The 26,886-nt window shown below is 42.8% G+C and overlaps 1 protein-coding gene across 5 annotated transcripts in view; it reads left to right on the top strand.

The window, feature by feature from the left end:
* Positions 1–26,886, top strand: part of GALNT18 (polypeptide N-acetylgalactosaminyltransferase 18) — a 387,970-nt gene that overhangs the window by 78,478 nt on the left and 282,606 nt on the right. The window contains exon 1 of one of the 5 annotated variants that reach the window (XM_048854234.2): positions 21,090–21,234. The exons of the other annotated variants lie outside the window; for them this stretch is intronic. Within the exon in view, the coding sequence (XP_048710191.1) occupies positions 21,213–21,234 (22 nt within the window). The 5' untranslated portion in view covers positions 21,090–21,212. Of the gene's footprint in view, positions 1–21,089; positions 21,235–26,886 lie in introns of those variants that run through there. 5 annotated transcript variants of the gene reach the window in all.

The following is a 26,886-nucleotide window of genomic DNA, read 5'->3' as shown; positions in this document are numbered from 1 at the left end:
GTTGAGCATCTTGCAGGATCAAGCCCTCACTAAGTCAATAGGACTTGTGCCCAAGAGGGATTGAGTGGGGACACCAGCATTTTTATTTAAACAGTACCACTTAACATACTAAAATACAATAGAAACAAAGGGCTAGATTGTAGCCTGGATTACAACAACCACATGGCATAGCAAGGGGGAGTGAGAACCTCCTTTATACCCCTACTTGGGCTACTCAGACCTTGCATGGGTGTGGAGGAATATGTGAACACATAGTACCTGCTAACTCCCTCTCCAGAGCACCAGGGTGGGGAGCGATGGGGAATAGAAGGGGCCTTGGCTGCACACAGGGGCTTCACTTCAGAAAAAAATGGGTGTGGTGGGGGAGTTAGCAGGATATAATATAATCATATATAATGGTCTATATGCGGACAAGTTCAGGGACGGTGCCAAAAGTGGAAGACAATGGAGTATATAGACCTATGACCAGTCTTGTGAGGGGGCAAACCAAAGTCTGTGGGGTCACCTACTCACCCCTTGCTCCATAGCAAACGATGCCCCTGGCCCGCGAGCCGTTTTAAGCCGGCCTGCGAGCTCCTGGTGGGGAGCGGAGTCTGGGGCTTGCCCCACTCTAGCTGGGGTGCTGGGTCAGGGGCTGCATCACTTGGCTCGGCCCTGCTCCGGCGCTCCAGTCTGGCTCCCGGAAGCTGTGGCATGGCCCCACTCTAGGGCGCAGGGTCGGGGGCTGCACCATGCAGCTCCTGGAAGCAGCTGCATGGCCCCGCAGGGTCAGGGGCTGCTCCACGTGTAGGAGCCGGAGAAGGGACATGCCACTGCTTCCAGGAGCTGCTTGAGGTAAGCGCCGCTTGGAGCCTATACCCCGAGCCTCTCCCCATGCCTCTGTCACAGTCCTGATCCCCCTCCTGCTCTCCAAACCCCTCGATCCCAGCACGGAGCACCCTCCTGCACCCCAAACCTCTCATCCCCAGCCCCACCCCAGAGCCTGCCCCCTTCCCATATCCCTGCCCCAGTTCTGATCCCCCTCCCGCCCTCCGAATCCCTCGGTCCCAGCCCAGAGCACCCTCATACACTCCAAACTCCTCATTCCCAGCTCCACCCTAGAGCCCGCACCCCCAGCCAGAGCCCTCACCCCCTCCCACACCCCAACTTCAGTTTTGTGAGCATTCATGGCCTGCCATACAATTTTTATTCCCTGATGTGGTCCTCAGGCCAAAAAGTTTGCCCACCTTTGCCCTCGTTCCACTCTTTCTGTTTGCAAAAAGAAAAGGAGTACTTGTGGCACCTTAGAGACTAACCAATTTATTTGAGCATGAGCTTTCGTGAGCTACAGCTCACTTCATCGGATGCATACTGTGGAAACTGCAGAAGACATTGTATATACACAGAGACCATGAAACAATACCTCCTCCCACCCCACTCTCCTGCTGGTAATAGCTTATCTAAAGTGATCATCAAGTTGGGCCATTACCAGCACAAATCCAGGTTTTCTCATCCTCTGCTTCCCCCCCCCCCTCCCACAAACTCACTCTCCTGCTGGTAATAGCCTATCCTTGCAACAAAGCCCGTTGCCAACTGTGCCCACATATCTATTCAGGGGACACCATCAAAGGGCCTAATAACATCAGCCACACTATCAGAGGCTCGTTCACCTTCACATCCACCAATGTGATATATGCCATCATGTGCCAGCAATGCCCCTCTGCCATGTACATTGGTCAAACTGGGCAATCTCTACGTAAAAGAATAAATGGACACAAATCAGATGTCAAGAATTATAACATTCATAAACCAGTCGGAGAACACTTCAGTCTCTCTGGTCACGCAATCACAGACATGAAGGTCGCTATCTTACAACAAAAAAACTTCAAATCTAGACTCCAGCGAGAAACTGCTGAATTGGAATTCATTTGCAAATTGGATACTATTAATTTAGGCTTAAATAGAGACTGGGAGTGGCTAAGTCATTATGCAAGGTAGCCTATTTCCCCTTTTTTTTTTCTAACCACCCCCCCCCGACGTTCTGGTTAAACTTGGATTTATGCTGGAAATGGCCCACCTTGATTATCATGCACATTGTAAGGAGAGTGGTCAGTTTGGATGAGCTATTGCCAGCAGGAGAGTGAGTTTGTGTGTGTGTGTATGGGGTGGGGGGGGTGAGAGAACCTGGATTTGTGCTGGAAATGGCCCACCTTGATTTATCATACACATTTTAAAGAGAGTGGTCACTTTGGATGGGCTATTACCAGCAGGAGAGTGAGTTTGTGTGTGGGGGTGCGGAGGGGAGAAAACCTGGATTTGTGTTGGAAATGGCCCAACTTGATGATCACTTTAGATAAGCTATTACCAGCAGGAGAGTGGGGTGGGAGGAGTATTGTTTCATGGTCTCTGTGTATATATAATGTCTTCTGCAGTTTCCACAGTATGCATCCGATGAAGTGAGCTGTAGCTCACGAAAGCTCATGCTCAAATAAATTGGTTAGTCTCTAAGGTGCCACAAGTACTCCTTTTCTTTTTGCGAATACAGACTAACACGGCTGTTACTCTGAAATCTTTCTGTTTGCTGGCTAGTGAAGCTGAGGAGGTACTGTGGGCTGACTTGCTGGATGTGTGCTGCTGTTGTGAGTTCTGTGTATATTTATAGCATATTTTAATCTCTCTCCCTTCTCTTGTAGTTGTGTGTCTTCCTGTTACCCATGGCCAAATTCGGACCTCAGGTGCATGCATAGCATAACCACACATTTAAAAGAAACAGAACAAAGCGGTTCACTTACATGTAATTTTTTAAAACCAGATCTCAGATTCAAGAACACCAGTTATAACATTGGAATAAATAATACTACTACCTCTCCCATCTGTGCACTTTTTTCTTCTGTCATTTAAAAAAATGATCTGGATTTTATTTGACTCCTAGCAAGCCCTTTACATTTCTTGGCACAAGGGAACATTTGTGTTGGCTCTGGAAAGAGACAGCAGCCTGTATGAAGCACAAGGCAGACCTGATGCTCTGGCCAACTTTCTAATTGCTGAGAAGTTGGTTATTGTCTTTTCTGTATACTTTGCTATTACATTGAATGTAGGTAGGTAGGACTGATATATAATATGGCTATGTGAAAGTGGTTGTATAGTGGATTAGGGTTATTGCTTGCAGTTTATGGTGAACATCAGCATTCAAGAAGGGTTGTGATGGTTCCCTGAGTACAACTGTCATTGTGCATCAATGCTGTTTATGGAAATATTGTTCACTGTTTGTTTCCCTGTGATTGTCTCCTGCTGCTGTTGGGAGTGTCCACCACTTAAAAATTCACTACCACATTTGAATAAAATGAGTACATTTGATTTCTTTGTATGTACTGAGACTGCACAGTGTGGCATGCCTAATGCCACTGTATTTCATTCAGATAGTCCATTTAAATGCTGTAGTTCACTAGTTTTCTTTAGAACAACACTGAAAGAAATTGTGGTTCCTTTGAAAATAATTGCATCTTTATAATATAGAACCCTGAAAAACACTACCTTTGAAGGGAACGGTATATGTTTTTGATAGTGTACAAGTATGTTATGTTTTAAAGACAGGAAAACTGGCCTAAGCTTGCTAAATTTTCATTCTAGAATGTGAGTTCTCTGGGTCAAACACTGTCTGTGTGTCTTGGTACAGTGCTTTAGTATAGATACTATGACAACAGCAATAATATTTGGTAAAGTGACAAGTGACGCAGGAGCCTTGACACACTCGCGTGCATCTCAATGGAGTGCCCAACTTGAGACGCATTAAGATAGCCTGATTTTCAGAGAATGGTGCTCAGCACTTCCGGGAAAATCAGACTTACCCGGAGCGTCCAAACCGAGACACCCAAAATCAGTAATCACTTTTGAAAATGTATCCAGGCAAGAGTGGGACACTTTATCTTTATACTTTTTTTTTAAAAAGCAGTAATAAAGGAAACCAAGCAATGGAAGGCCTCTATTATCATTCACAGTTTATTGTATCTACACTAAGACCATCATTAAACTAATCTTAAACACCAAGAAGTAAGTGGCTCATGTGCTGTGATCAGGAAGGGATTTTCCCTGTAATGAGCAGTAATGTCCAATTAGTAGCTGCATTATATGTTGTTATTTTCCTTGCTCTTTTTTCTGAAGCATCAAGCATTGACTGCTGCCAGAATCAGGATACTGTTCTAGAAAGGCCAGTGATCTGCCGGGCCACCATTAGACTCACTGCGGCCCTGCAGAAACTAAGGAGTGGTCCCCCACCCTGCTGAAGCCTGAGTGCCACCACCTGGGGCTGAAGCCCAAGCTGCCTGGCATTGCTGCTCACCCTCCCCCGAATGCTGTTCCGTGCCCCCTGAGGGGAGTAGGGGCAGGCCCCACAGTTTGAAAACCTCTGCTTCAGTGTGGTTTGTTTCCACTTTTAGAGATTAAATTACTGAAATGCTCACAGTACATTTATACCCAGTGACTTTGTAGATATGATGTAACTTAGCTTCGTAGAGCCCCCCATGGCATCGGGCCCCAGGCAACTGCTCGGCTTGCTACCCTCGAACGCCGGCCCTGGTGGCCTGTTTCTTCACTTCATGTTTTGTTCAAGTAGCAAATCAGGCAAAAACCAATTGAGTTGGTGGCAGGCTATTCTCCGGTGTTAATGATATAGTGCTGTAAATGTACACAGCATCTTCCCAAAGAAATGACAGTGTATTAATACAAAGGGGCCCAGGTTCTGTTTAGGGCACCTGGGTGTGTTGTAAAGCAAATACCTAAGGTGAGGTCCCTCGTGCAAACAGTTTCAATCCAACACAGACAAGACCCAAATGAGATGTATGGAGCTACCACGAGAGAGGATTTGGAGGTGGTTAAGGAACAAAGCATCAAAGGTAAAACTAACTGTCATCAGAGTTTACCTACCTCCAGCATCCCTGACAACTGTAGAAAATCCAGTCATTACTCAGGATGGCCCCATGCTTGCTTCAGGTGACCAGCTCCTAATAATTTGAAAGCTTGTAAGTGGATTGCTGTTGCTCGAAAACATTGACTGTGGGCATCTGTATTTGCCCCAGCAGTACTGATCAGAATGAAGTTGATGCTGTCCTATAAACTGAAGATATTGCAGGCAGATAGAGAATCCTCTTTCCAGCCTGTGAGTAACAGCAGCCCAATAGAATCTCAAATGGGAACATTTTGAATGTAAATGTCCTGTCATTATGCATTATGTTTGTATGCAGCATGATGCCCTAGACACTAGGAGTTCATCCGCTATTTTCTTGGATGTCACACATGCTTCTGGATGTGTTCAGCTGTAATTTATCCATTATTAATGAACACTAACATTAAAGTGTGTTTCCTATTAAATTTGGCAGTGAAGTCATAAAAAGTAGCACTGAAATTACACTGTGGAGCGGAGCAAAGAAAAAGCAGAATAGGAGTTCGATTTTGGTATCAACTGTTGATCTAGTGATGGCATAACACTTGATATCCACATTCGGAATTGCTACCACAATTGTAACAGCACTATGGGGGTGTTCAAATGAAGGCATTATGATGATACACAAGGCAACTTGTGTGCACTTACTGACTCACCCTTATAGGCTCTGGCTGGTGGAAACAAATGGTGACCTTTTTGGCTTCACATATCCAGGAATGTCTGCTTTGCGTGGTTTGAGACGAGATCAGTAGAGGCTGGGAAAATGTGTTGGGGGACTGGGTCTATAAAATAAATGGGACACTGTCCAAACATTGTCCATTTCTTTTCTGTGTTGATTTCTTACTGTAGAGTTGATTATTTTTAAACTGGTAACATATTGCACATTTGCTGTATTGGGCATATGCAGCATGTCTCTTAAAAACCAAAGTCAAAACCAGATGACTGCCACTCCCTCTAATAAGTTACACACAGCTGCCCCTAACTCAACGTATGCAAAATGCTTGAGAAAACTGATGGGCCTAGTAATATGTCTCTTAAATATCAGCCACATTAGCTTCTGTCATAATAGTAAGTTGTCATCTGGGTATCCTAAAAAAAGAAGACTAGAGACAAGGCCATAACAAATGCTAGGTTGCTGGCATTGGTTTTTAAGGGACAATATAACACATTGAGAACGGCACCTGGCATTGGCCGCTGTCAGAAGACAGGATACTGGGCTAGATGGACCTTTAGTCTGACCCAGTATGGCTGTTCTTATGTTCTTATGGACTTTGCTACCTGCTACCACGATTAAAAACTAGCAGATACTGGAGAGAAGGGAGGAAAAACAAAAATGGGAACACATAGCCGATGATCAGCAAAAATATGATCTTGATTTGAGTAAACAGGAGTCCTTTGTACCCAGCCAGTCTCTTTCATTAGCAGCCTGATTCCCTTTTGAGTCCTGCTCTAAAAAGAGAGAGGGGAAAATGCACTGCAAATATTGGAGCTATTTGTGTCTGAGGAATCTAACTGTGCTGAACAGCATGCAGATGGATTCCTGTTAAAAATAGACCTAATTCCTGGGGTTTTAATGTTAGCGGAATCAATTAAGTGGTAGTAATTTGCCATAGTTAATATCTTTCGATGGTGTAAAAGGAGTAAGTTTACAGAACAAAATGGAGCAGAGATGCCTAGCTGCTTGGTTAGGATGGCTTCTGCTTGTGAAGCACCCTAGGAACAGAATTTCTACAACCCATGCTCCACAAGGAGTTTAATTCAGCATGTCTTCTGACCTACCTGCAGTGACAGGCATCTGAGGATTACCTGCTGGAGTTTAAAGCTGTTTTCTCTGGCTGAAGAGCTGTGGTACTTCTACCTGCTCTCTCCGGGGCCCTTGGGGTGAAACTCTGGTTGGGCACAGCTGTCACTGTGAGTGTAAAGTGCACCACTCCTCTGCACCTACTAGTTTGAACCAAACCCTTCTTGTTAATGTACCTGCATTATTAGTTGCAAAAAGAAAAGGAGTACTTGTGGCACCTTAGAGACTAACCAATTTATTTGAGCATGAGCTTTCGTGAGCTACAGCTCACTTCATCAGATGCATACCGTGGAAACTGCAGCAGACTTTATATATACACAGAGAATATGAAACAATACCTCCTCCCACCCCACTGTCCTGCTGGTAATAGCTTATCTAAAGTGATCAACAGGTGGGCCATTTCCAGCACCACCTGTTGATCACTTTAGATAAGCTATTACCAGCAGGACAGTGGGGTGGGAGGAGGTATTGTTTCATATTCTCTGTGTATATATAAAGTCTGCTGCAGTTTCCACGGTATGCATTTGATGAAGTGAGCTGTAGCTCACTAAAGCTCATGCTCAAATAAATTGGTTAGTCTCTAAGGTGCCACAAGTACTCCTTTTCTTTTTGCGAATACAGACTAACACGGCTGTTCCTCTGAAACCTGTCATTATTAGTTGCGTAACTCAGGAATTCTTCTTTCATTGCACAAATAAGCACTGTTACTCATTAGTACTCATGCTGCTTATCCTGGTTACTCTGTGGTCATTTGACTCAAGTTGTGCTCTGAGTCCTTTGTTGTGTCTGATGGCAGTTTTGAACTGTTGGGTGACACATACAGTTCTGCTTTGAGAGAAAGGTGGCCCTGGGCTGTAGATATCTATTTACAGCTCCCATATGAGAGGAACAAGTTCCACTCTGGACATACCTTGACAATTGCTGAATGCCAGAAAGAGAAGGCTTTTTGATTGCAATGTTCTGCAGAGGGTAGGGCCAAGTTTAATTGACAAAGGAGGCACTTAATTACTATGGTAATGATGGAAAGTCAGACCAATGAAGAAAGGGCCTGATAAAGGAAACGTGCTGTACACTTGATGGTGTGTTGACCATTTTGGTTTGCAGCCTTGACACAGTAATGAACCTTTGTCCGAACATACCCTGAGCTGAATGTACCTTCAGATTCTTGTGAAGTAGATCCACAGAGTTAATATAGATGCCTGTCTTGGTGCACAGCCCATATAACAAAGCACAACCATGATTTCTTCCTCACCTCTGTTTCCCCATTCATTTTAGGATCCAATAAAAACACTCTTTTCTTGTTTTAAAATTTTTCTCTATCCTACTTCATTCATGCACTTTCTCTCTTTCTCTCTTTCTCTTTCCTGTTACTCTAATACCAGCTTTGGTTCTATGGCCATCTCACTTGGCAATGTGATAGCTGCCTTCTGTGCAGCTCCTGATATCTGGAATGCTTTCCTGCATCTCCGTTGCTGCTCAGATCTTAGCAGCAAACACGACTCTACTTCTAGGTGTGTACATGCACTTAAATCTCTCTCTCACTTTACTAGTTTTATGGTTTCATGTTGTAATTGCTCTTTGAACTCCAGGGTTTTGAGTGTGCAGTTTGCATGCAAGACACAAAATGAGAAACTGATTCTGCAGTTTACAACAGGGACTCCAGGTGGGTACAGAAGGCCACCTGCATACTGTAAATTGCAGGATTGTGGCTTAAAGTTGGATTATAATACATTAAAACAGCTGCTGCAAACAGTATGCACATTTCTAGCATTGAGGAAAACCCTGACTCTGGGCCAGATCTTGAGCCGTTGAGCCCCTCTCGGCCAAATTATGGTCCAACTAAATTGGAAATCTCAGTTGGGACCACGACATGGAACCTTAATTCCCACCTGCAAATAAATCCCATTGGGCAGCAGGAGCTGCAGCTGCTCAGTGCCTCTCATAGTTTTTAGGTCAATCTGGGTAGTGAGATTTCATGCCATGCAGTCAAAAACTACGGATTTTTAGTTAAGTGTATGAAAGATTTAGCAGTCCATTAAAATAATTAGAGTCTGATCCAGTTGTGAAATTAACAAAGAAGCACTGTCTCAAAGTCCTTTTTGTTTAGCGCTACACTGTCTTTGGAGCATAGCCCTGTTTGTGAGGAGGCCCGGATAAGGATTGTGATCCCTGGTGTGGCTGGGGAGTAAAGAGGGTGTACTGACTTTTGGGGTGCTCTTCACCCTGGGAACCCACGAAGGGAGATGTCCCTCTTCTTCACTGATCACAGGAACTGCAGATATCTCAGGCTTAGGCTCCTTGCATCATATCCCCCAGGTGCAGTTGCAGAAGAGCTGGACGCAATATGGACTTTTAGGTTTCTGCCTTTGCCTCCTGCTGGAATAGGAAGGAGGCTGGCAGGGCAGGGAGGATGGGTAGCTGTATGATGCAGTATTTAATTGACCTGCACTTTTTGTCCCTAAATTTCTCTGTGTGGCTCTGTTTTCCAAAGGAGATTTGGAAAATGGCTTCTGTAGAGAAACTGGACAAGCTGAGCTCCCAAGTGGATGTGAGTCAAGATTGCAGGAAACTGGCTATGGGACAAGTGGCAAACGGATGGTAAGGTCATCGGTAAGTTGATCTTTCTGTTGTGTTTCATCAGAGAGAAGACCCCAGGATGAATGAGAGGAAACTCCTGCAGACAGGCTGGTGCAGCAGAGATGCTATAGTTTCTTTCAGTTAGCCCATGGGAAGAAGTCCCAGACATCATTCCCAGACCAAGGAGGCAAGAATTCCTTAAGACTTTGTGGCCTGACTTTTTCTTCCAGTTCTGCTGGCTTGCTGCTCATCATGTCCCTGAGATCTGGCCTAATGAGCAACATAACGACCAAGCCTGTGGCTGCCAGGGGATAGCTGAGGGATGGCTTTCTGTACTACTGCCCTCGGGCAATATGCAAAATAGCATGTGTCCTGCTGGGCAGTATCATGTTTAAACAGTGTTACCCTTTTATAGTTTAAGCTCAGCTTGTTTTGATTTGTAGAAAGTTATCAGAAACCCGTTCATTGGATTAGGCAGCATGTTGGGCAGTTAGGTCCAATGGCCTCTGGATAGTTATTAGCAGAATAACCCGTATGCATTCAGCAGTTTTGAATGGTAAAGGGCATGTCACTGTGAAATGCTTCAGGACTCTATCCTACACTGCAGTTGCTTACATCAGTGATCTGAGGACCTCTGGGTGTCCACAGACTGTGCCTAAGATTTCCAAAGGGCTCTGCACCTCCATTTGAAATTTTTTTAAGGGTCTGCAAATGAAAAAAGGTTGCAAACTGCTGGCCTACATTATGGCTTGTATTAAGATTGATGTTAAAGTGAGTGAAATAAACTAAGAAATAAACGAACCATAAGCTCAGGCAAAAGAAAAACAAAATTACAATTACTGAGGGCCAATAGGGTATTGCCCTGTTTTTTAAAAAGACATTGTTTCTAGTGTGGGCCCCTGGAATGTGACTTCTGCCATTCTTTGCATGCTACATGAAGCTCAGCTGGGTTATTTGTCATTCTTGGTCTGACATATGAGGTCAATCTGTGTTAAGTGCAGTGGCAATCATTTGTCTCTCTAAAGAGCCATGCACAATAAGAACAAACACTATGAGGGCGGGTAATGCCTAACAAGAGGAGATGTCTGGTCAGGCTCTCCAAAACTGTGTGAAAACATTGACTTTGATCAGTTATGCTAACTCAAGGTCACCAATTCTGGCTGCGCAGGACCTTAATGACCTCTGAATACTGCAAAGACTTTGTGTAAATAATATGCGTAATGGAAAGGAGAAAGCTTTTCTTAGTGGTGGGGGGCGGGGAGTGAACTCCCTCTTGTTGGCTGTGAGAGCTCTGGGTTGACCTGGAGAAATGGTGTGCTTGATGCTAATTTCATTTTAAGGTACATTTAAGAAGGGGATGTTATTTACCACAAGTAGGTAGAGTGAGTAAATAAGGGAAAACACCGGCTTATTAGAGCAAATTACTGAGCGTGGCTCATTAGCATGACTCCTGGTGATACTGCTTGTATGAAATACAGTTTACAGCTTGTTAAATCTCCCAGAAAAGTTACAAATATAGATTTAGAAACTGTTGTTGCCAGAGTGACCATGATACGCTATTTCTTCTCCTCTACTCACTTTAAAAGTGACTTGCAAAAGGAAGAAAAATGGGTCTTCCTTTTATTCCCCTTCATTTTGTGTGTGCCTGAACATTTTCTGATTGTGTTTTATATTGGAAATGCCAGGAACCCTTTTCTTCCCTGTTCTTGTTGGGAAGACTCCTTGGAGCACTAGAAAATTGAGCGGGCCATGTCTTGATCTTCAGTTGACAGAAGTGGGCTGTTTGAATCTTTCACAAAGAGTGCTTTTCTCCTAACTGTTTGTCACTGTCGTGTTAACTACAACAAAAGGCCTTACTCTAGGGTGCTGCTGACCTGTACACAGCATAGGCCAGGAGTGTACGTGTACAAAGTTGCATTAAACTTCACCTTTGCGCTCACTGATCTTGGTGCTGGCACAGGAAAGGGTTGGTTTCCCCTGTGCATTGAGTTAGAACTGGCCTCAGGCGGCTCTCACCTACCCTTCAGTGTGCCAAACCCGCAGTGGAGGATTGGTGTGGTGCAAGTAGGAATCCTGGCCACAACCCTTTGCTGTGCTGCACCAGCCCCAGGAATGCTGACTGGCAAAAGAGCTGCCATTCTGTCTCTCCCCGATGAGAGGCTCACCCTTACAGTGAGATTACCCTCCTTGCAATAGTTATGGCAGTGGTATGGCCAGTTTTCACAAGTGGTGCAGTGAAGGATTTGAAACAGTAGGACCTATAAACTCCTTGGGACAAGGAAAGTCTTTTTGTTCTCTTAGTACAGCACGTAGTGCAATGAGCCTTGACTTATGACTGGGGACCCCTCGGCACTACCCTTATACAAATAATAGTATTGTGTCTAAGGCTATATATATAATAGTCGTAACGTGCCCATTACTTGGCACCTGAACACATTTTCTAGCTTTGTTCAGATACAGAAGGCTGATATCATAAGGCTTTCATTGTTTGCTTTGCTCGCGCGCGCTCTCTCTCTCTCTCTCTGGATAATTGAGTTTAATATTTCTGACTGCACATCACATTTCTCTTTTTGAGTTTCCTTGGTGCTAGATTATGAGAGAGTGCAAGGGATGGAACATCAGATGGCCTACACCCTCTCTGAAGGGGAGGCTAAAAATGGCTTGGAGCTGTTTTTTACTGACATTTGGTGTATGTGTCCCCAGTAGCCAGCAGGCTGGGAATGGGAGCCAGCAACCTAACGACAACTTGTTACTGATAAAAACTGAAGATGCTTGAACACAAATCAAACATCTCTGCAGTGTGATTCATTATTTTCAGCAGGTTAACTGAAAATGACACGCCTGGGTTTTCAACTTTTGAGTTACCATTCTTAGCTTGGACTTATAACCTTGTGTCTCTCTTGCAGTAAGTTATATGCACCAGTGACGTGTTAGAATGATATTGGCACAGCTGCTAGGGGTTAGAGAGGAAAGAAAAGACATTTTGTTTGACCTTTTAGCTCTCATCTTGAATGCCATTTCTCTAAATCTAATCACCACGTACATGAAAGTTTCCTGTTTCCAGAGTGGCTGCTGTGATCTGTTTAAATGTAAGCAGAGGACAAAGACTTTTAATCCCTTTGACTTGATTTATATGTCAAAGCTGCAGAGAGGCTGACAATCTTGCCTGTTTTCATTAAGTCAAAAGCTGTAGAAGAAGATATTGCTGTAATTATTGCGAGCATTATTTGATAGGCTATAAAACAGTATTTTATCTCATCTTGTAGAAAGATAGACTCTTTCCCATCTTTCATTTCCTTACCTGTCTCTCCATTTTTGGTAGTACATTTTCCTTCCTCCAAAGAATGCTTGACCAGCTTTCTGAGTTGATGAGTTCCAATAGTCAAGTTTTAGTTTCTTGTTAAATATATTTGCCTCCGAGACATTAGATGGAGAGGGAACTGAATGAATCTCAGTCCTTGTAGTGAGTTCTCTTTAGTTTTGTGGCCCATCCTAGTGTTTTACTTGCAGTTCTTTGAAGGAAACAAGAAGGCTGGTTTTGGGCTTGTGTACGCAGGGACACTCCAGAATTAATCCAAATTACCTAAAGATGTGAATTTCAAGTGGATTAATTAAACTGCATTAAGCCCCTGGGAGGGCACTCTCATATTCAGAATTCAAGTGGCCTTAACTTAGTTTAGTTTAATTCACTTTGGAAAGCGAATTAAACTAAGGCTCTGTCTGCACTTGGAGATAGCTGGGTGATTCATGTGGCTCTGCCTAGGTGGGGATTTTAGAGCCTCAGCTGCTTACCCAGGTCTTAAGGACAGAAAGAGAGAATGGTGCAGGCTGGCAATTCCTCTCCAGGGCATGTCTGTCTGCCTGTGTGTGTCTGTGTGTGTCTCTCTCTCTCTTTTTGTAAACTAACTTTTAATAGAAGTGGTTGGGGTCACAGAACCAGCTCATTTGAAGTGATGCTGTCCGATTGATTAGGCCCTAATTTACGTTTTGTTTAATAAAGAGACAAATTTCTTCCTTTTTAAAGCTCTAAGGTGCCGTTAATAGGGCCACTGGAAACACTGGTTGAATTTCCACATCTTAACGCAGTCTTAAGGTCTCTCCACACATTTACTATTTGCAAAGTGTTCTGCTGCATTGGTCTTTGATTTATTTTTTTGAAGGCAAGGCCAAGATTTTCCAAAACAGATTGCCTACCGTTCATCTCCTAAATACATATTTAGGCGTCTAAATAAGTGGCCTGACTTTCAAAAAGACAACTTCCATTGACCTCCATTTGAGATCTAGCATCTCTTGATGCTGCAATTAAGACAATGATTTAGTTAATGAATGATACATATGATGCTTTTATCTCCTCCTTACTTAGGGTGACCAGATGTCTCGATTTTATAGGGACAGTCCTGATTTTTGGGTCTTTTTCTTATATAGGCTCCTATTATCCCCCACCCCCATCCCGATTTTTCACACTTTTCTATCTGGTCACCCTATCCTTACTCAAACCTCTTTTAGACAAGATGAATATATCTGCTTCTTTTCATGCACCAAGTCAAACCCTGTAATCATTTTGTTACATTTCTTTGTATTCCTCACCAACATACGGACGTTTGTCTAGTATTGAGGTGCCCAGGTCTAAGCACAGAATTCCAGGCATGGTCTCACCAGTAATGGACTCTTCTTATTCTCCCCCCCCCCCCCCCCCGCAAATCTTAGATGATTGACTCCTCTGGCTCTGCAAAACTGTATTAAAGCTCTTTTAGAAAGCTTGGCTTACGCTATAAAACAGCAAGACATGAGTATGAGTGGATGCATTGTAATCATTATCACTTCATGCTGTGTGGTCTGTCTAGCCCACACATGGTCCAGTCTTAACGGTTTTATGGTGATTCCTAAATGATACTCATTCTGTTTTTATTTAAAAAATTGTGTCAAACTGCTAATGCTTTTCTTTGCTTCTGTCCTTCTCTTCTTTGTTTTCTTAAACATCTGTTGCTTACATATGCTCATATTCAGCAAGGCACGTAAGCACATGCCTAACTTTAAGTTTCCTGAAGCCAATGTGGTTTCTTACATGCTTAAAGTTAGGTATATGCTTAAGTACTTTGCTGAATTGGAACCCCTATCAACAGCACAGTACAGGAAAGGTGTCTGTCAGTGCTGTGATGGAGGAAAAGGTCAAAGGACACAACCTAATTTCGCTTCTGTTAAAGGGACATTGCCTAGGTGAATTGCATCCGATGAAGTGAGCTGTAGCTCACGAAAGCTCATGCTCAAATAAATTGGTTAGTCTCTAAGGTGCCACAAGTACTCCTTTTATTTTTGCGAATACAGACTAACACGGCTGTTACTCTGAAACCTGCCTAGGTAGTGGTGGTTCTTTAAAATGAACCTCCATTAATTGCTGTCTGTATGATGAAATGTACCTTGAGGGTTCTAACTATAGACTGAAATTCTGGCATTATGTATTATCATGCAACACCACTAAAATTAACATGGTTGCACAGCAAATGGTGGCAGAATTTGTCCCTCTGTGTTAAATTCAGAATTGATATATGTGCAACTCAGCTGATCTAAATGGAGTTTTCAACTTCTTATACAAGATCAGAATTTGGTCGATGGTGCTTGTGGTTTTCCTTTTGTAACTGACATAGAAACTGGTCTATTTAGTAAATCTCATGGAATTCAGATATTTTGGTTTAAATCAAGTACCACAACAAGAGTTAAATCCTTCTCTCACTTGCATCATCATACACACGCTGAGTAGAATCCTTAAGGCAAATACCATCAAATGGGCATCTCTCAAGGTACATTGAATTTTAAGGAGTAATAACCTTGGCTATCTCCCCTTAAATGGAATGACATCAGGCTGTGACTCATTCCATTAATGTGAAGTGAACTTGGGTGCATGCAGGGAGGAAACAATAAAAATGGAAGCGATCAATTGATTTTTCTACCTTGAAAGCAATTTGGATGATAAAAACACCAAAGGCTTTAGTAGATTTTTATTGACATTAATTGTTAGTTCACAAAACACAACACATGGAAGGACCAATAATACAGTCTAAGCTCTCTATGGATAGCCATATCCAACTATCCAGCCCACATTTATGACTATGGTATTTGAGCACCTTCCAAAATTAAATAGTAAACATTAGTTAGTATCCTCATTTATGCGAATGACTACTTATAGGATTTACAGATTAAAAATGTGCACTGGTGTTTTATGACATTAGGCATCAAATATTAAAATAACTCCTGAAGTTACCAGGACCACTATCTAGAAGAAGCCATGAGGCTTCCATTATATACGCCGTCTTTTGTGATTTATTTTAGGCACTGATTGATAAGGAACCCTGCTAATCCTTTTTGCTGTTGATCAGAGTGGGGGTGAGATTTCAATGGGAGCAGAGTTTAGTCAATGGTGAGTGCTTTTTCGATGATCAAACTACGTAAAACCAGAAGCTGTGTTTCCATGCTTGGCAGACCATAGCTGAAGTCTGTTTTTTGTCTTCACTGTGTATTGAACTCATATTATTATTAATCAGAGCTACTTTGTGTAGGCACATCGAAGGGAAAAAGAGAGCCCCTTTGAATGTTCCCCAGACTCACTAGCATTTTGGATATGGGAAGCAAAAGGCATCTCTGTCATCAGATGTTCGGCTGCATGTGTTCCCTCTGTCTGCCATCCCAGCTTTGCATAGGTAGTTGGTACAAAAGACCTTGAGCAAACAGCCCAATGACCACAAGATCTGTTAAGGTACAGAGGCATCCGGCCATGTTAATTGCCGACGAATCACGGTCCTAGTATCCCATAGACTCTACAGGACCACTAACACATATATGCCTGTAACAATGGACCAGCTCAGTGCATGGTGGGACTTTCCAGTCCCCACTAGGCCAGACAAAGACACCCCCTCTGAGATACCTCTTTATACACCAATACAAACAAATTATGAATTGCCCCTCTGACATGTTTAGGTGCCACCCATTACCTTGTATATGTTCGATCAAAACATCTCTATCCATCATGCTGTCATCCTGATCTTATCTTTAAGATGTGTCAGCATGTTCCTGTTATCTTTGGGGAATGTGTTGGTATTGAGGTGTTTTGGTACCATGTGTGTTTGTTTTTGCACTATCAGCCCTGTTCTTGCCAGATTCTGTGAGCAGGCCCTGCCTCTAGCTTACAGCCTGACTTGGCTTTATATCAGCAAAGCTTTGACCATTACTTTAGCCCAGGCCTCATACCAGGCCTCTGATCCAGGGCATATGTTTCAGGCTCTCTTCCTACTACATCTGTTAGCCCATCCATATAACATCCCAAACTTGTACGTAGCTGCTGAGAAGAATCTCACTTTATTTTTGAGACACCCTGTTACATGTGATTGATTGCTATGCAAGTTCCCCAGACACTATCTATAGAAAAGGAAAAGCTATCAAGAAGTTTCAGGGAAGCTCATTTCCTTCCACAGCACAGAGGAACTTTGGGTAAAATCAACATTTAAAGGGCAGCCTTGTATTTTAAAGGGCAGGTGTCATGTGTAATTTGTATCTGCAGTTACATTTGTAAACACAGCATGTAGGAAACTTCAGGAATTTGGAGAAGATCTCTCTGTCACTATTTGTCTGCTAACAAAACAAGGAGAGAAGTATGCCAGTGGAGAAATATTATGAATTAGTGAGAGTGTTTCTTCATTGGGTATCATTTAAAAAAATAACCCTTTTTAAATAACATTAGAAAAGGTTCAGAGAAGGGCAACTAAAATGATTAGGGGTTTTAGTACGGCTCCCATATGAGGAGAGATTAAAGAGGCTAGGACTTTTCAGCTTGGAAAAGAGGAGACTGAGGGGGGATATGATAGAAGTATGTAAAATCATGAGTGATGTGGAGAAAGTGAATAAGGAAAAGTTATTTACTTGTTCCCATAATATAAGAACTAGGGTCACCAAATGAAATTAATGGGCAGCAGGTTTAAAACAAATAAAAGGAAGTTCTTCACTCAGCACACAGTCAACCTGTGGAACTCCTTGGCTGAGGAGGTTGTGAAGGCTCGGACTATAATAGGGTTTAAAAGAGAACTGGATAAATTCATGGAGGTTAAGTCCATTAATGGCTATTAGCTAGGATGGGTAAAGAATGGTGTCCCTAGCCTCTGTTTGTCAGAGGGAGGAGATGGATGGCAGGAGAGAGATCACTTGATCATTACCTGTTAGGTTCACTCCCTCTGGGGCACCTGGCATTGGCCACTGTCGGTAGACAGGATACTGGGCTGGATGGACCCTTGGTCTGACCCAGTATGGCCTTTCTTATGTTTTTCACCCTGTAATTATACTTTACTTTGAATCCCTTGTACTTAGAGTGGGAAGTATGGCAATTACAGTGGTATGTTATGTATTATGTAGGGAGTAACTATTGCTTGTTCTCATGGGCTGTGTGAGGTGTGTGTGTGTGTATGGCAGGGGAGAGGAGGTGGGTGTACATAGGTCCAGTCTCACAATAAAACTGTGCTTGTGAGATTTCCAGCCCAGTTTGGCACGCTCAGGAGGTTAGGATAGATCAGGTAGCCTCCTGGGTGTATGAACTGGACCATACTGGACCAAGACTTCGCTCAATACAATATTAAGGCATCTCTGCTATGTGCAGTTTTGCAAACTTTAACAACCAGGAATTATACCCAACTTTTAGGAACCGTTGCTGTTGCAGAACTATTCCAGCGGTGACTCTAAAGCAAGTACTAATATCTTTGCCGATGTGCCTTAAGAAGCTTTAATTCCTTCTCACAGGCAGGGAAAGGCATCATTTATGAGCTATAGTGGCAGGAGTCAGGATTAACAATTGACTGATAGAAAGCTCCTCTGATAAAGAGACTCAGCAACTGGTTTCTGAAATCTTTTTGAACTGGGAGATAATAGTTTGTTTTTTCTGTGTCTATGCCACTGAGCAAAAATCCAGAACAAAGAGGCTACTTGATTCTCATTAGCATGCCATGGAATGGGAGAAGAGTATAGTGGATAAGACGGTCAGTAGCTACTATGTTGTTTCTTTTCTACTTCGATTACTTTTGTCTGATCCTTCTCCCTTTGAGGATCAATCCTTATTCATTGTTCTGTTACTATTATATACCATTCTTATCGGAGACGTTTGTAAAACATACTTTTGCTGTATGCTTTAGACACACACAATGAAAAATGCAGGAAATCTTTTTCTGGGTATGTTGTATTTTATATATAATCCTTTTTTGTAGAGCAAAGACATAGTTACAGGAAAATTTTATCCAAGATAATCAGAATAATGAGGAGTTCTTGTGAAACTGCCAAACACAGAAATAGGCTTTGGAAGATGTAACCATTTATGGTTAGAGAGTTGCAAGCAGTTTGTGTCACTCTACCCTAGGTATTTTTCACTAACAATAAAAAATGAACATAATGAACAAAGATGACTTATGCCATGTTTTCTGCAAGAGCACCTTAAGGGCAGAATCATTTGTGGTAGTGACGCAGGTCTGTGGTTGCCTTCAGTCTTGTATGAACAATTTTGTACCCTCAGACTGGGGGATGACCGTGTTCCATACTCAGTTAAGCCTTGTCATCTGCAAATGTTTTAACTGCTGCAACAGTCTTCAATGATCACTTCTAACACTGTAATGATAATGAAGAGCTGCATTTGGCCTTTGAAATATGGAGAAGAAAGGATGAATTTGTAGGTTTTTCAGTAACTGTGGACTGGGTAACTTGTTCTAAACTTCAGCTCTTTCCTTGCAGGACTCAAATTTTCTAGAATATCTATAATGTATGCATACTCTTGCAGAATTAGTAAAGCACTATAAAGTGGTAACTCCATGTTTTAAATAACCTCTTCACTCCCTTTTTAAACAGAAAGCACACATACAACACTTCAGCTGAAAGTCACCATACGCAGGTGTGGTCTAAGCACAGGCCTAAGAACCAGACATTTGTGTAGTCTGTGTTGCTCCTGACTCTTCGCCTCTGATACACTGATTTTCTTCTGTGATCTTGGGGAAGTCACAGAACCTGTCTGTGTTAGTCTTCCCGTTCATTATTATATATTTGTATGACCATAGCACCTAGGAATCTTAGTCATGGACCAGGGCCCCTTTGTGAATCCATAAATAAAGATAATGTAGCGTGTTTACTTAAGACATAGAGAGGAAATATATGGTGTGGGTTATGCTGAGAAAAGTGACCTTATAAAAATGGCATTATGGCGTTCCCTATATCTTGTGTCTCAGTGACTTCCAGATCAAATATGTCTAGTTTAGAAGGACAAACATAGATTTTATTGTAATGGTCAGTGCTGCAGACTTCCAGGGATCTATCAGTCTGGGTTGTTTCTGGCTTACACATCACCTATAGTAAATAACTGAATTCTGATTATAGTGTAACAGTTTTGATGATGCCTCAGCCAGAATAGAAAGCAGCTCAGCTCCCTCTCCAGTGCTTGCATTGAATTGCTAGCAGGAGTAAAAGGTGATGAGAGTCTGAATAGACACAGAACAAGTCTGTTGAATTAAGAGGGTACCACTTCCACATCATCACCCTTCTACGTAGAACTACAATATAAGGACTAACTTTGTCCAATTTTGTAATGTGCTTTTTCAGTGTTACGTATATCATAGGCCCCAGTCCTGAAAACACACTTGTTCTGGAAAACTTGCCTTTTAGTGAGAGACTCAAGAATAAGGTGCACATTGGAACAAGGGACTGGGGAACAATATGAATGTAAGGATTCTCTATCACTTCCAGCCATTAAGTCAAGACTGGATATCTCTCTAAAAGATCTGCTATAGCTCAAACAGAAGTTATGAACTTGATTTAGAAATTACTGGTGTAGATTCTGGGTGTGTTATGCAGGAGGTCAGACTCATGATCGCTAAATCTATGGTTCTGTGGGCTTAACTTTACATGCATGGGTTGACCCGTTCAGGTCAATGGGGCGACTTGTTCTTAACTTTATGCATGCAGTGTAATTGTATGCAAAGTTGAGGCCCTTGGGTGGATAGAATGAAATAAAACATGACTTTAGGTGTTAATGTTAAAACAGTTTAATAGATTAAAGACATTGCTTTTGCTTTTTTCTTACAATAAGGAAACTAGACGAATTGCTACATGTGGTGAATTTAAAATCTGCTTAGTCACCAGAGTGGTTCTAGAGTTGTTACTCCTTTAGGTCATAATATTCTTTAAAAGCCAATAGTTTATAAAAAAAGAAGCCCTTTCAGCACATTACAGAAGATATGGTTATTGAGGTGCAAGTCATTGCATCCAGCTGCACATCTTTGTTTTTTCTTTATTGAGCAAAATTAAGCTGGGCTGGAAAGGATGTTAATTATTCTGTGATAATATTATTGTCAGGGATCTGAGAATTCAAAAATGAGTGTTCATCCAGTCAGAGCAGCAGCAGCTGTTGACAGCACATCTGAAGTACGATCTTCCAGATCATTTTACTTAGAAACAGATGAATGTATCCCTTTTGCGAAATATACAAGAGATGGAACTTAAAGTAAAAATGAGAATGGAAGATAGAGGCAGCATTGTCTAGAGATGAGAGCGGGGCCAGTTCTGCCACAGGTTTACTGAGTGACCTTGTACAAATCTTTTCAAACACCCCCCTCCCCTGCAAATTTCACCATCTGTAAAATTTGGATAGCCAGATGTCTGCCATCTGAGAAATCAGCTTCCCATGAGATGCAGAGGTAGAGGCAACAGAAGTAGATCATCAAGCTGTAAGTCACACAGTTAAGCAGCTTAGCCATTCTTATTTCTAGGCTGTCCCTGCTTTTCAAGATTTCAAAGAGCATTGAATCAGACGCTTGGTGTCTGGAAACTAAATGAAACCATGGCTTTCTTTGGCATCCTGCTGCACACCTCTCAATTCATCACCCAGGTTTATTTGAAACCATCATGATTTCTGCTCTTAAGCCAGGTATGTAATATCATACTTAAAGTCCAGTGTGTTAACTTTGTTGCAGCATTTCCCACATACACCTCCTGCGCGCCTCCATTGGAGCATCTCTGGACAAGTGATGTCAGTTCAGTTCTGCTTCTCTCCAGCTAGACAACTGTGCTCTTTGTGCTGATGTTTCTTCCCATACAGAGCATGTATTGATCTGTGGAGATTCGCTACATAAGCTGTACATGGTCAAACTGGTCTTTGTTCAAAGCACATTTGGCAGCCAGAAACTTCATGAAGTGTCTGTAATGGCTTGCTAGTGACCATAAACTGTGCTGCCTGTCCTTTCTGACACACACACCCTCCGAACTTCTGCTGGTTTCCATTTACATCTCCATCCGACAAAGGAAATGGAACGGTATGCTTGGGTACTCCAGATCAGTCTGCCACCTTGGCTGCACAGAAGGGCAATCAATATGCAACAAGCCATGGAGCAGATTCTTTTCGGGGATTACTAAATTGTCTTGTATCCATTTAAGCTTTTTTGAGGAGGTGTTCCTATAAATGATGGATTTTTAGACAAAGTACAACCTTAGCCTTTACCCAAGGTTGTACAGAACCTCAGTCTGTTTTGTATTCTAATTCAGTTATCTCTCACTACAGAACAGAGGAAAGTAGCACTCTCTATAACCATCTTCTTGCTCCATTGCAGAGGGCTTGAGAAATGATGGCTGGGGAGATGGAATGTAACACTATACAGAATGGCAAGTTTTAGCTCTTTGTTTTTTCACAAAGACACCAGTCAAGCCACAGCACTGGAGTATGTTCAGGAACTGCTGGCTTAATTTTATAACACAGACCTTCCACTTGCCATTGGTAATAACTACATTAAAAAAGTAGAGCGTTAAATATCGAGAAATAACTAGCCCAATGACTGTCAGCTGGTGTTCATTAGCTTCGTTCCATTGATATCAAAGTGTTGATGCCAGTGGAGCTATGCCAGTTTACATCCGCTGCAGATCTGACTCAGTGACTTTTACCACAACCCATTTATGTAAAATATTTATCAGACTCCCTGGGCATGGAGGTTCTATAAACATTAATTTAAGAAAGACATCTAGTGAACTCGAAGTGACTGTAAAGGTTTAGGAAATAGTCCCTGTAAATTCTGTACTGTTCCTTCACCTTCAGTAACTCCATTCAGAAATGTGGGGGTTTCTACTCCTCTCCTGTTCCTCAGACAACACCATGACTTAATTTTTTTTAATCAGCTCATGCAACTGCTCTGTAATGTCCCTTTTCCTCCAGTTCTTTTTCCTATTCTAAAGCAGTTTGTGTTTATTTCACTGCTCTCCTGTTAAAGGCGTCAAAACAATTTGGAGAGGTGTCACAGGGTCCACTTATTACAGCAGTGCCTCTTGCTGTACATCATGGGGATTAGCTCTGCCAGCTGGTGCACCCTCTCCTGGTGGTGCGTCTCCTGTCGTCATCTCTACCTACAGACCTGCCTCAGTCCAAGTACCGCTGCATCCTCTTCATGACTGTGCCCTCTGGATGTGTCACTATCTGTATTTCCCCGCTTCTGGGGTTTCGTATCTGTCAATTGTCCAGCCACTTCCCCAGTGGCGAGTGGGAGTGGACCTAGGCTCGCCAGCTACTCTGGGTCTTGACCAAGGAACCCTGTAGATAGCAGCCTCTTGCTGTGACTCTTTAACGTCTCCCCCAATTTTGCTTCAGTTCCCTGGGCCACTTTCCCATGGCCCCAGCACCTTTTTTACCCTCTACTCAGAGCATTCAGCCAGCCAGGATCTCCCTCTTGCTCCCCAGTCCCTGCCAGCAACTGCTCTGTCCAAGGTACTACTACTCCTGCAGCCCGCTAGGAACACAGTCCTCACTCCTCGGGCTCCCTGTAGCAACTAAGGCCATGTCTACGCTACCACTTACGTTGGCAAAATTTTTATCGTTCAGGGGTGTGGGGAAAAAACCGCACCCTTGAGTGACATAAGTTTCACCAGAATAAGTGGTGGTGTGCACAGTGCTGTGTCAGCTGGAGAGCGTCTCTCACCGACATAGCTACCGCCTCTCGTGGAGGTGGTTTTATTATGTCGACGAGAGAGCGCTCTCCTGTTGGCATAGAGCAGGTACATGAGCGACCTTACAGTGGCGCAGTTGTATTGATACACTGGGCTGCTGTAATCTCGCAAGTGTAGACCAGGCTTCACTGTCTCTGGCCCTGCAGGTCCTTTTATGTGAGCCCACTGGGCCCTGATTGGCTGCTCTGTGCAGCCTCCCTCCAACTGACTGATTCCTGTGCACCAACCCTAGGTTGCTTGGAGGACTCACCTCCACTGCTCCTTTCTGGAACAGGGCGTGACAGGCCTATGAGGCCTCTATTAACCCCCTCCTTTCTGGTGTGGGGGGTGAACACCCCATCACGAGGCCCTGGACCAAGGCTTAAATACATGCCAGACAACATTCAAATAAATATTCCCTTGTACCTAGACTTTCCCTCCCAAAAACTCAGTGTGCTCTTTGTTCCTACACCTCGTTTTTTGGAGGCTCAGAAATAAATGTTATGCTACTCACCCATAGCTTAAAAGAAAAAGGCATCACAAAAAAGCTGACGTGGTTCTTGAGACGTTTTCTGGCTGGGGATAGTTTCTGTTCTTTATAAAAGTATTGGCCGCCTCCACCTCACAACTGATACTATATGGAGTCTCACAAGCTTGTCTGTATTCCCCAGAAAGATACCATCCCCATCCCCAAAGAGAAGCAGAATCAAGTCCACTGTTTCTCCTCTGTTGGACAAATGGGTAATTAAACCCGTGCCCAGTTCAATGAGATGTCAAAGTGTTTATTCAATTTACGCCACAGACTTCAGGAATTCAAGTGGAATTGGCCTATCCTGGATTCAAACCATCTAAGTCCATTTGAAACCAAGATGCATTTAAAATAGAAAAGGATAAAATCTTCCAATTCAAGTTTCTGGATGCCACTGACACTATGTGTTTCCTTCAGTGATTGTGCCTCTTGCAGCCGTGCGGCTTTCCTTTCCGTTCAGGCACATTGTCTGGAGGGCTCACAGCAATATTGGTGGAAGTCACAGCAGCTCTGTGGAGAGAAAGCATTGCCATTATGCCCACCTTCACTTACCACAACCTCCTTCAGGCTCCCCAGCTTCCCTTAGCACTGATCATAGAGGATTCCAGGATGCATTTTTGTATCTTAGGGTTTTTATCTTTGTAATTGCATATTTAATTGCTGCCAAAAATGCCTAAAACCAGGGATTGGCACTTTAATATATATATATATATATATATATATATATATATAAACAAATAAATCAGTTGTCAGCTTCAGGGAAAATCGCCAAAGTAGTTCCTGCTCCAGGGCTGTAACTATCCTGAGAGCCTCACAAAGTGAGCCACCTCCTTAGCGTCTCTTTATTTTGGAACAAAGGTGAAAAAATGTAACCCAAGTAGAGAGTAATCCCATAAACTGGTTTATGAGTAACCTGTCTTCATTGCACCTGTGCACCCTTCCATGTCCGCTCTCACTTCCTGTATCATCTTGTTAGGTTTCCCCCTCAGATTTACTCCCCTTCTCCCCCACACTGCAAACACCTTCCCTGGTTCTGAGAACTATTGTTTCAATGGTACAACTATGGGCACAGCCCCGTCCTGCATTCCTTGCAACACCTGTACCTCCCAGTGAGAGGTCAGCAGGAGTTTTGGGTGTGTGAGAAATGCAGAATCAGGCACTGATCATGCATGGTACTGTCTTCATCTCCAGCGCTTTAGAGAACTGGGCTCTTAAGTCTCCAAACCAATCTGAGTTTGGCCGAGTCTTTTTCAGAGAATCCTGGATCAGACCCTTTCAGAAAAACATGACTGTGATTTAGTGCTTGTCTTGTTTAAATGTTAAGCACTTTGGAAGAGCAGTACACAGTGCTCATTGCTTTAGTGTCAGTGTTTAATATATTTTTACTGAAGTGGGATGGAAATCCCCATGAACACATACTTTAGGCAAGATTTCCAGGATAGTTACTGGAAAGTACAGCAGTTGTCCTTGGGAAACGTACTCTCTTCTGCTCCTCCCCCATTCTTGCTATCTCACTGAGCGCTTGCGAAGCAGTCCTTCTCTCTCAGAAGACAGAGTCAGTGTTTGTCGTCTGATTCACAGCCATGGTTGATAACAGGAAGTGAGGTACGTCATATCTTTTTCTCTTGTCTCTGATTTTTCAGGAATGTCCTTGACTTTGCTAGAAAATCTGCTTCTAAATCAAGTCTACCAGTCTAGACTGATGAATTACCCACCACCGTGTGTGAGACAAGCAGCAAGAACAAAGGCAAGGGCCAACTTGAATATATTTTTTGGCACCACTACATTACTGAACACTGGCTTCTCTTCCTTACCACTGAGGGGTAGATTCTGATCTCAGTTACACTGGTGGAAAATCTGGAGTAATTCAAGTGACATCAACAGTTACTTTGGATAAATACTAGTGTTAGGGAGCCAGATTGTAATGTGACATGATTACATCTTTATTCTGAATCCCAGTCCCCTTCTATGACAGGAGTAATGAAGCATGGAAGTGCTTGTGAGATGGTGGATTTAAAAGCAGTTGCTGTTCCATTTTCCCTCCTTTTTGTCTTTGTTTTCCCAGACTTGGATTTTTGTGACCTCTCAGTAGGCTTTGAAAGAAAAGTTCTCAAGAACTAGTTCTCCTACTTCTGTTCTGGCGGCTTGATATTTTCAGGTACCTTTCATGATAACAGCGGGTTAATGCGTAAGACTCATGATCAGATTGAATGTGTTCCGTGTTAGTTTCAGATCCATCCTCACCTTGTCACAAAGACATTAATCTGAAGACATGAACTAGTTGGCACGGCAGCCAGATTTCAGTCTTCCTTGGGGGAAGACAAAGATTCGTATCTCTAACATGAAAAGAAGTAAAGCCAGTTTGGAGAATCTCAGCTTTCTCTTTGGAAAAGCAAATTTCCAGCTCTTTTCTTTGCAGAGATAGCTGTGAAAATGTAAACAAATGGAAACCCATTACCCATTTATCGTGACTTGTTCTGTCTACACTAGGTGCAAAGTCCTGTTTAAAACTGCAAGTTAAAAAGTGTTAGACAACCTATTAAAAATGACTATTTGCAACCTGTGTACACCAGTAAACCCAATTACTTTGTGCTAAGGATAAAGCAATCCAAAGGCGCTGTTAAGATTCCTCATCTTGAAACTGTACCGAGACTAAAAAACCTATGAGGTACAGAATTCCCACTTCTGCAACATACAGAATTACTTCACTATATTTATTTTTCAGAAGACATTAAAATAAAGTGAAAGGCCATCAAAGGAAAGGGCTCGTGTTTATTTTGACTAGCAACATGCACTTAGCCAGGCTTGACTTCAGTTTGCTTAATGCGGCATACTGTGAACCCCACTTCCTGGCCTGGTCTGACACTTCCACACTTACCTCCTTGAAAAATCCCTTCCCATAACAGGCATTTTCAAACGTATAAACCCGAGCTGGGCGCATTCTGCCACCCTTAATGTACTGAAAAAGGATGAGAGTCAAATAGGACTTACAAGCCCCATGGGAGAGCTAACAACTTTACCGTTCATTCTAGCTGGCTTTTGTTGTCCCTTTCTTCCCCACAGCTTTGTTCGTGTACTGTCTAC

Source organism: Caretta caretta, chromosome 6 (assembly GCF_965140235.1).
Source record: "Caretta caretta isolate rCarCar2 chromosome 6, rCarCar1.hap1, whole genome shotgun sequence".
NCBI classification, from domain to species: Eukaryota; Metazoa; Chordata; order Testudines; family Cheloniidae; genus Caretta; species Caretta caretta.
Note: the sequence above shows the minus strand (reverse complement) of the source record. Positions and strands in the feature narration are given on the sequence as shown.